Raw genomic sequence first — 9819 nt, 5'->3', positions numbered from 1 at the left:
AAAAAAAAAACAAAAAACAAAAAAAACCATTGTTTAAGTTGTTAATTTGTAATATTATTCCAGAAGCGAGAGGAAGCTGATACAGCTTTCCAGGTCATGCCAGAATGAGTTTGGGAACTACAGTTATGTACACTGTGGCAGGCTGCTCTTCCAGCTACAATGGAATAACAACTTGTTAGAAGGACAAAACTATTTTTCTTACCTTTAATTTTGTTCCCACTGAGAGCCAGCTGTCCAGATCTGTTGCTCCCCCAACCAAATGATGTCCCCGTGAGAGACAGAGCAAAACTGTGTGTGCCACCTGCAGCAACCTGAGCCAGTGGGATCCCCTCCAGAGACTTCACCTTCTGTGGGATAGCTTGGGAACAGAATTTCTTCCCCAGGCCCAGTTGTCCTTCACTGTTCCTTCCCCATGAAAACACGTGGCCATCTACATACATGAAGAACATTTAAGAACTGTACACCTACTGGATCCCCAACACAGTAAAATCTATCATCTCAGTTACACACACACACACACACACTGGTTTCACAGAGGTATCATTGACAAAGGAAACTTATACATATTTGAAATATTGAAGTAGGATTCTAGTATACATTTAGACTGTAAAATAAATGTCAAAATTAGCTAAATAAATTGCCTCACACAGGTGGTTTTGCTTTATTTTTGTCAAATTCTACTTGTAGGGCTGGGGCTGTAGCTCTGGAGTGTGCTCAGACTAACTAAGGTCTTGGGCTCAATGGCCAGGTCCAAGAAAATAAGCAAACAAGAGAGTGAAACAAAGCAAAACCCTTCTCTCTTAGTAAATATCAAGTATGCAATCTATTATTATTGAGAATATTCACATCATGGGACAATGGCTTCCAGACCCCATTCATCCTATACTCGAGTAGCCTTTGAACACTTCCTCCTTCCCCCTACCTGCATGTTCCTGGCAATAGCCACTCTATTCTGTTTCTATGAGTCCACTGTTCTTTGATTTTATGTGTAGGTGAATTAGGTAGTATTTGTCTTTTTGTGTTTAGCTTAAGTTACTATTATAATATCCTAAAGTTGCAAATGCATGATTTGCCTATTTTTTGTACTAGACTTAATTTTATAAGCCTTTAAAAAATAAAACCAAAACAAAAGAGAAAATAGGACTAAAATTTTTGGACAAAAGGCAAGGCATATTCAAGATCCCCTTTAAAACAATGTCCATTCTTCGCCCTTGCAAAGGCAACTGTGTTCTTAGAGCTTTTCTGCCACCAGATACTTGAGGCTGTCCTTTACTTGTGTTTTCTATATGCTTCAAGCTAGAAAATCCTAAATCCTCATCCCACCACTGCCAAAACTATGTAGAGTTCAAATTTTTCTTATTTTTTAATTGTTACAACTTTATAGTAGTCCCATACTGGTGTTCCACATGTCTCCTTTGCTTTTTTCAACAGTCTTTTTTGTCAAGGGTAGCCAAAATAATCTTAAAAAAAAAAAAAAAAAAGTCCAGTCCCCAACTCAGGTCACCCTGCAGCTACATCCCTCAGTCCCTCTTCTTCTCTTTGGAACTCACCAGATAACAGGCTCCTTTCTTTTTTTTAATTATTTTTCTTCATTTACATTTCAAATGCTATCCCAAAGTCCCCTACACCCCCCCATCCTGCTCCCCTACCCACTCACTCCCACTTCTTGGCCCNAGCATTCCCCTGTATGGGGCATATAAAGTTGCATGACCAAGGGGCCTCTCTTCCCAATGATGGCTGACTAGGTCATCTCCTACTACATATGCAGCTAGAGACACGAGCTCTGGGGATACTGATTAGTTCATATTGTTGTTCCACCTATAGGGTTGAAGACCACTTCAGCTCCTTGGGTAATTTCTCTAGTTTCTCCATTGGGGGCCCTTTGTTCCATCCTATAGATGACTGTGAGCATTCACTTCTGTATTTAACAGGCTCCTTTCTAACAAGGACCTTCTAGCTGGACTATGTGACGGGAACACACAGGTAACCCACCTGCATGGCCCTTCCTGTCTCTGATCACCCTATGAAGATTGGGATAGATCCATTCTCCAGGCCAAGCTCAGCAGGCACATCCTGTACTAGAGCCCAGCCTCATATTCTGCCACATCCACACCAGAAATAGCCAACAGAAAAATCCAAATTCCCCTATCATCTTGTAAAATCAATATGAAAGATCAAGACAGTACGTACACCCCCAAACAACCAGTGCTATAGAAACATTCTTCAGTGAGAATTACCTAGATGAACACTGAGGCACAGACCTTAAAATGAACAACCAAAAATGTCACCAAAAAATGCAAGAAGTTTTTTTTAAAAAACGGATACTATTTAGTGAACTTGGGGAATAAATATCTTATTGATGATCAATAAAAAGCAAACATGAGTGAAATGACAAAGAAAATACAAAATTTGAACTCCAAGTTTAATAAAAAGATAAAAATATTGAAGAGAACTCAAGCTGAAATGAAAATGGAATTATAAAAAAATATTAATATCCCATTTGGAATCCTCAGAAGGCTTTCAAATAAATTGATTAAGTAAAAGATGGAATACCAAGAATAAAAATAGAATTATACAATACAAGCAAAGAATGTAAAATGTATTTTTAAAAACAGGAAAAGAATGGGCCTGTCTAGGGCAGGGCATGCACGAATTGTGAAAAAGCATGAAAGATCAAATCTTAGAACAAAGGAATAGATAAAGGGAACAAGTCCCAGATGAGTGTCATAGGCAGAAGTTCAGTATGATCAACCTCAAACTAAGAAAGGATATATCCAGAAAGATAGAAGAAACACACAGAATACCAAGTAGACACGATCAGAAAAGAAAATTAGCCATGGCATGCAATAGTTAAAGCATTAAAATGTAAAGAAGGAAGGTGTGTTACAAGTTTAGAGAAGAAAAAAAAAAAACAAAACAGACGGACAACCCATCATAATAACAATTGGTTTTTCAATAGAAACTTTGAAAGCCAGAAGATCTTGGAGCAATGCATCTAACCCCTAAGATACCCTAAGTGCAAAGCTATATGTCTGTACCCATTGAAAATATCAGCCATATATGAATCAGAAAGAAAACCTTTCATGATACAGACATGTTAAAAGAGTTTGTGTCCACAAAATCAGACCTTCAAAGAATACAGAAAGTAACACCTCACACTAAAGATAGGAATGTGCATAGCTAAGTGAATATAGAAGGAAAAAAAGAGGATTTAATTAAACTCTAGTGTCCACAACTTCATAGCAACTATAGAGCTGGAATTAAAGACAGATTGATATCAACTTAATAATATCAGACAATGTTGATACCTTACTTTCTTCAGTAGATTGACCATCTGGAGAACCTAACAGATATCTTCAGAACTTCCACTGAAATGCCAAAGAATATACATTCCACTGAGCAGTCCATGGATGTTCCTCTAAAATACACCACACTCTGGGACACAAAAAAATTCTGAACAAATTCAGAAAAATCCAAATAACTCAGAATCCTACCTGATCATAATGAAATAAAACAAAAATTGTCAGCAAACAAATCTATCAATATACAAACTCACTGAGATTAAATAACTCATTAGTCGGTGATGAATAGTCAAAGAATAACTCAAGAAAATAATTTTAAAATTTATGGAAATAAGTTAAAATAAAACCATGATACACACAACCTCTGGTACACATTAAAATGTGAGGCTTAGATGAAAATGTACAGTTCTAAGCTCCTACATTAAAAACTAGAAAGATTACAAAAAAATGACTTCATGATACAACTGAAGGATTTGGTAAAACAAGAACAAACCAATCCCAAATCTAGTAGATGGCAAGATATAAAGAAAAAAATCAGTACAGAAATTAATGAATGGAAACAAACAGAACAATACTGAGTTCTTAAAGCTGGTTCTTTAAGAAGATAAATAAGATAGATACAGCATTGACCCACCCCCCCAAAAAAAAGAAAGAAAAAGAAAAGACATATTCCAAATGAACAGAATAAAAAAATGAACATAGAAACATTATAACATATACCAAAGAAATTCAGGATATTATAAGGGAATGCTTGAAAAACTTGTACTCCACTAAGTTAGAAAACTTAAAAAAAATTTAAAATGGGTACAGAGATAAACAGAATTTTCAACTGAGGAATATCAGATAGCTGAGGAGTACCTAAAGAAATGTTCAACATCCTTAGTCATCAGGGAAATGCAAATCAAAACAACCCTGAGATTCCACCTCACACCAGTCAAAATGACTAAGATCAAAAATTCAGGTGACCACAGATGCTGGCAAGGATGTGGAGAAAGAGGAACACCACAACCACTCTGGAAATCAGTCTGGTGGCTCCTCAGAAAACTAGACATAGTATTTCCTGAGGATCGAGCAATACCAGTCCTGGGCACAAACCCAAAAGATGCTCCAGCAAATAACAAGGACACATGCTCTACTATGTTCATAGCAGCTGTATTTATAATAGTCAGAAGCTGGAAAGAATCCAGATGTCCTTCAAAAGAGAAATGGATATAGAAAATGTGGTACATTTACACAATGGAGTACTACCCAGCTATTAAAAACAATGAATTCATGAAATTCTTAGACAAATGGATGGGTCTGGAAGATATCATCCTGAGTGAGGTAACTCAGTCACAAAAGAACACACACAGTATGCACTCACTGATAAGTGGATATTAGACCAAAAGCTCAGAATACCCAAGATACAATTCACAGACCATATGCAGCTCAAGAAGGATGACCAAAGTGTGGGTGTTTCGGTCCTTTTTAGAAAGGTGAACAAAATACTCACGCGAGCAAATAGGGAGGCAATGTGCAGAGCAGAGACTGAAGGAAAGGCCATCCAGGGACTGCCCAACCTGGGGATCCACTCTATAGTCAGTCACCAAACCCAGACACTATTGTGGATGCCTACAAGTGCTTGCTGAAAGAAGCCTGACATAGTTGTCTCCTGAGAGGCTCTGCCAGAGCCTGACAAATACAAAGGCAGCTGCTCGAAGTCAATTATTGAACTGATCATGGGGTCCCCAATGGAGGAGTTAGAGAAAGGACTTAAGGAGCTGAAAGGGTTTACAAACCCATAGGAAGAACAGCAATATCAACTAACCAGACCCTCCAGAGCTCCCAGGGACTAAGCCAACAACCAAGAAGTACACATGGAGGGACCCATGGCTCCAGCCATATATGTAGCAGAGGATCAATGTCAGGCATCAATGTGGGGAGAGGCCCTTGGTCCTGTGAAGGCTTGATGGATGCCTCAGTGTAGGGGAATTCAAGGGTGGGGAGGTAGGAGTATGTGGGTGGGTAGAAAAGCACTCTCATAGAAGCAGGGGAAGGGAGTATGGGAAAGGGAGTTTGGGAGGAAACCAGGAAAAGGGGATAACATTTGAAATGTAAATAGAGAAAATATCCAATAAGAAATAATAAAAAAGAAAGAAAGAAGCTATGCTCAGGAAAAGGAAAACATGCCACTGACATATTTTACCTTATCCTAACTCCTGTGCATTGTGCAACCCTGAGCTATAATTTAGAGATCAAGTTAATGTCATTAAATATTACATTTATGTGTGTGTGTGTGTGTGTGTGTGTATGTGTATGAAAACCTAAAAGAAGTAGATAAATTTCATGATTCATCCAAACCACCAAAGTTAATTCAATATGTGACTAACAACCTAAAGAAACCCATAAGAGATAAGGAAATGGAAATTGTAATAAAAACCTTACCAACTAAAACAATACCAGGCCCAAAAGAATTCACAGCAAAATTCTACCAGACTTTTAGAGAAGATGTTCAATCAATAAATACTTCTTAAATCATTCAGAAAGAAAGAAACAGAACACTTCCAAACTTCTTTATGAAGCGAATGCCAGTCTATACCAATGAAAAGAACATAGCAAATAAACCTAAACTACAGGCCAATATCCCTTATGAACATAAATACAAAAGTACTCAATAGAATGCTTTCAAACTATGCAGTCAAAAGATCATCAAAGCAGACTTTATTCTAAAGATACAAGAATGGATCAAAATATGTAGTTTGATAAATAATATAAGTAGGCTTAAGGGAAAAAAATCACATCATCATCTCAATAGATACAGAAAAATATCTTTGACAAAATCCAATATGCTCCCTCATTATAAGTTCTAGAGATAGGAGGACTGGAGGGAACATACTTCAACATAATAAAGACTGAATATGGCTGGGCAGTGGTAGTGCACGCCTTTAATCCCAGCACTTGGGAGGCAGAGGCAGGCGGATCTCTGAGTTCGAGGCCAGCCTGGTCTACAGAGTGAGTTCCAGGACAGCCAGGGCTACATGGAGAAACCCTGTCTTGAAAAAAATAAAATGAAAAAAAAATTAAAAATAAAGACTGAATATGATAAATCCATGGCTAACATTTTCCTAAATGGAGAAAAGCTTGAAGCAATCATACTAAAATCAGGAAAGAGACAGGGCTGCCCACAATCCCTGTTATTTTTCAATATAGGTCTTAGTACTCTAATACTAGCAAGAGCAATAAGACAAGAAGAAAAATGAAAGGTATGCAATTAGGAAAAGAAGTTAAATTATTTTATTTGCAGATGATAGGATATTATACATACAAGATCACAAAATTTGTACCAAAAGGCTTTGGGAAATGATCAACAATTTCAGCAAAGCGGTGGGATACAAGATCAACTCAGAAAACCCAGCAGCCTTCCTACATAGCAACAATGAATTTGCTGAAGAAGAGATCTTTGGCACAGTCCCACTCACAACGGTCTCAATGCAAATAAAAGATCTAGGGGTAGACCTAAGCAAGGCAGTGATAGACATCTACAATGAAAATTTTATCCCTGAAGAAAAGGACTGAGGAAGACACAAGACAATAGATAGCCTTTTCATGGGGACGTGGATGGATAGAATTAATATTGTGAAAAGAAATGTTTTATCAGAGCCACTTACAGATTCAACAAAATTCCAAACAAAATCTCCACAGCATTCTTCACCAAAACAGAAAAAAACAGAACATTCTAAAATTCATTGGGAAACTACCGAAAACCTTGGATAGCCACAGAAATCCTGAGCAAAAGGAACCATACTATTAACCAATCTAAGTGCTGGTTCTTTGTGAGATAAATAAAACTGACAGGCCCTTAGCCCAACTAATCAAAAGAAAGGAAGACCTGTCCGAATTAACAGAATCAGAAATTAATATTGAAATAGTATAATACATGCCAAAGAAATTGAGGATATTATAAGGGAATTATTTTTTTGAAGAAAACTTATAGTCTATTAAGTTGGAAAATCTAAAAGAACTGTACAAATTTTTAGATTTATCCAACCACCAAAGAAATTAACACCCTAAACAGACTCACAACAAGTGTGATTGAAACAATAATAAAAAGTCTCCATTTAATATAGACTTAAAGATAAGATATCTCAATAAATGCAAATGTCTTTGAGAAAATCCAATGTACTTTCAGAATAAAAGTCCTAGAGAGAGTAGGACTAGAGGGAACATTACTCAAATTAATAATTCATAAAATTAATTTCCAAAAAATTAATATATGAGAAACATTATCCTAAATGGAGAAAAACTTAATCACTCCCATCTACTGTCCTCTCTTTTTCAATATAGTGCTCTAAGCACTATTTGGAGCAGAATGCAACAGAGGAAATTTAAGAGTCAAAAATAAGGGGACTGGAGAGATGGCTCAGCAGTTAAGAGCACTGACTGCTCTTCCCAAGGTCCTGAGTTCAAATCCCAGTAACCACATGATGGCTCACAACCATCTGTAATGAGATCCAATACCCTCTTCTGGTGTGTCTGAAGATAACTACAGTGTACTCATCTACATAAACTAAATAAACAATTCAAAAAAAAGAGTCAAAAATAAAAATGAAAAAGTAAAATTGTTCTTATTTTTCGGATGACATGATATTAGGCATAACTGACTCCAAATACTCTATCAGAAAATAGATAGACAATAGCCTCAAAGAAAATAACTAGGAACCAAGCTAAGCAAGGAGGTGAAAGACCTCTGCAATGAAAACCTGAAACCTCTAGTGAAGATATTTGGAGACATTAGAAAATGAAAAACCCTCCCATGCTCATGAACAGGCAAACATAGCATTGTGAAAATGACTGTCCTTCCAAAAGTAATTAACAGATTCAGTGCAGTCCTAATCAAAGTCTTTACAATGGTATTTTAAAATAATTCCTAATGACAGAGGTACCCAAAGTATTCTTTACCTTCTGATAATGCTAAAGAGTGGTAGTGTCCACAGGAAACTTGGATTATTCTTATGCCATTCAGAGCGTTTATTTTCCTATAATAAAAAAAGTCACAAAAATCTATTGAACCTTCTTTAGGATGAGTTATCAAAGAAATTACAGACATTAAAAAGTATTTTAGATGAGACATCAGATCTCAGAGAACAATTTTATTCTGTGCTACTGGAATACCACTATCCCAAAGCGTCAATCTGTTTTTTTTCCTTCCTGCTTTTTATGATTTTTGCTAGTTAGTGGAAGGGTTTCACTCCCAGCTTCCAAGAACTGCAGACCACCTCTGTTCCTCTGTGAAGACAGTAACATTGGGTTTTCCTACTTATTCTGCACCTCCCATATCTTTGCAAAAAACCAGAGAGTCTTCTTTCCCACACTGACCCTGATAATGCCACTCCCATGGCTGTAATTTCACTGGCTGTACTGTTCAGAGATAGCAGAAATGTCATTCATCTAACCATTGCATCACTAAATGACAAGGAATCTAACTACCCAACAAGGACCGTGAGTCCCTGCTGTGCACTCCTTAATCCAATATTGTCACTTCCACACACAGCACACAGCCAAAATCACCTAGCATCTGTTGTCTTTCTTTGGTGTGGGTTGGGTTTTTTGTTTGTTTGTGTCTGTTTGTGGGACTTAGAGTTTTTAAAGGGAGAAGGGTAAGAAAGGGTCTCGCATAGGTGTGGCTGGTCTCTGACTCTCTATGCAACTAAGGATGACCTTGAACTTCTGATTCTCCTGCCTGTGTCTCAGCAAAGGTCTATGTATTTTAGAACTTCAGTGGGAAAGTATGGCATGTGCCATTAACCTTTTCCATCATGATGGTAATGGATATTCTCCCACATAGGAGCTTGAGTATTTGGGAAATATATAAAAAGTTAATGTGTGAGGCTCTTCTTTAGTCAGATACAAGATGATCAAGTAAGATTTCTTTCTGAATCCTTGGTATCTTATTGGTTTGTACTTTAAATATTTATTTATTTATTTATTTATTTATTTACTGTAGAAGTTCAAAGGGGCTCCCATACTTATATTACAACAAGTAATAACAGGACTTAAGAATTGCATATCATTTCATCCTTACTCTTTCTTCCGTAGCCCTCTATTTAATCACTTGATTCTATACATGATTTCCTGACCACTTTTCTCACCACATTTTAACCCTTGACACTAGTAATCTTTGTGCCCTGGCATTTGAGTACCTAGCACTTAAAAATACTGGAAAATAGTGAATTGAAATACTTACGTAGGCATAAAACTTATTTCCTTAAACTCTCCAATCCCCAGCTGCCCTTCAGAACCGGCTCCCCAAGTGAAGACCTTTCCTTTGTGACAGACAGCCACAGAGTGTTCCTTCCCACAGCTCACCAGGTCAACACGCAGATTATTCAGTGCCTGAATTGGTTCTTCGGAAATGGAAACAAATTTTGAAAAAAAAATAAAAAAAAGGAAAGAAAGAAAGAGAGAGAGGGAGGGAGGGAGGGAGGGAGGGGGGAGAGAGAGAGCATCCCATAAGATTGTAAACATCTAGAGTTAAAGA

At 37.1% G+C, this 9819-nt stretch overlaps 1 protein-coding gene across 1 annotated transcript in view; it reads right to left on the bottom strand.

The window, feature by feature from the left end:
• Positions 1 to 9819, bottom strand: part of Herc6 (HECT and RLD domain containing E3 ubiquitin protein ligase family member 6) — a 67478-nt gene that overhangs the window by 55690 nt on the left and 1969 nt on the right. The window contains exons 2-4 of the mRNA XM_021190750.2: positions 9526 to 9685; positions 8241 to 8317; positions 203 to 430 (exon numbers count right to left, since the gene is read on the bottom strand). Coding sequence (XP_021046409.1) covers positions 203 to 430; positions 8241 to 8317; positions 9526 to 9685 — 465 coding nt within the window. The remainder of the gene's footprint in view (positions 1 to 202; positions 431 to 8240; positions 8318 to 9525; positions 9686 to 9819) is intronic.

The sequence above is a fragment of the Mus pahari genome, chromosome 2 (assembly GCF_900095145.1).
Source record: "Mus pahari chromosome 2, PAHARI_EIJ_v1.1, whole genome shotgun sequence".
NCBI lineage: Eukaryota > Metazoa > Chordata > Mammalia > Rodentia > Muridae > Mus > Mus pahari.
This window is presented reverse-complemented; position numbering and strand designations above follow the sequence as displayed.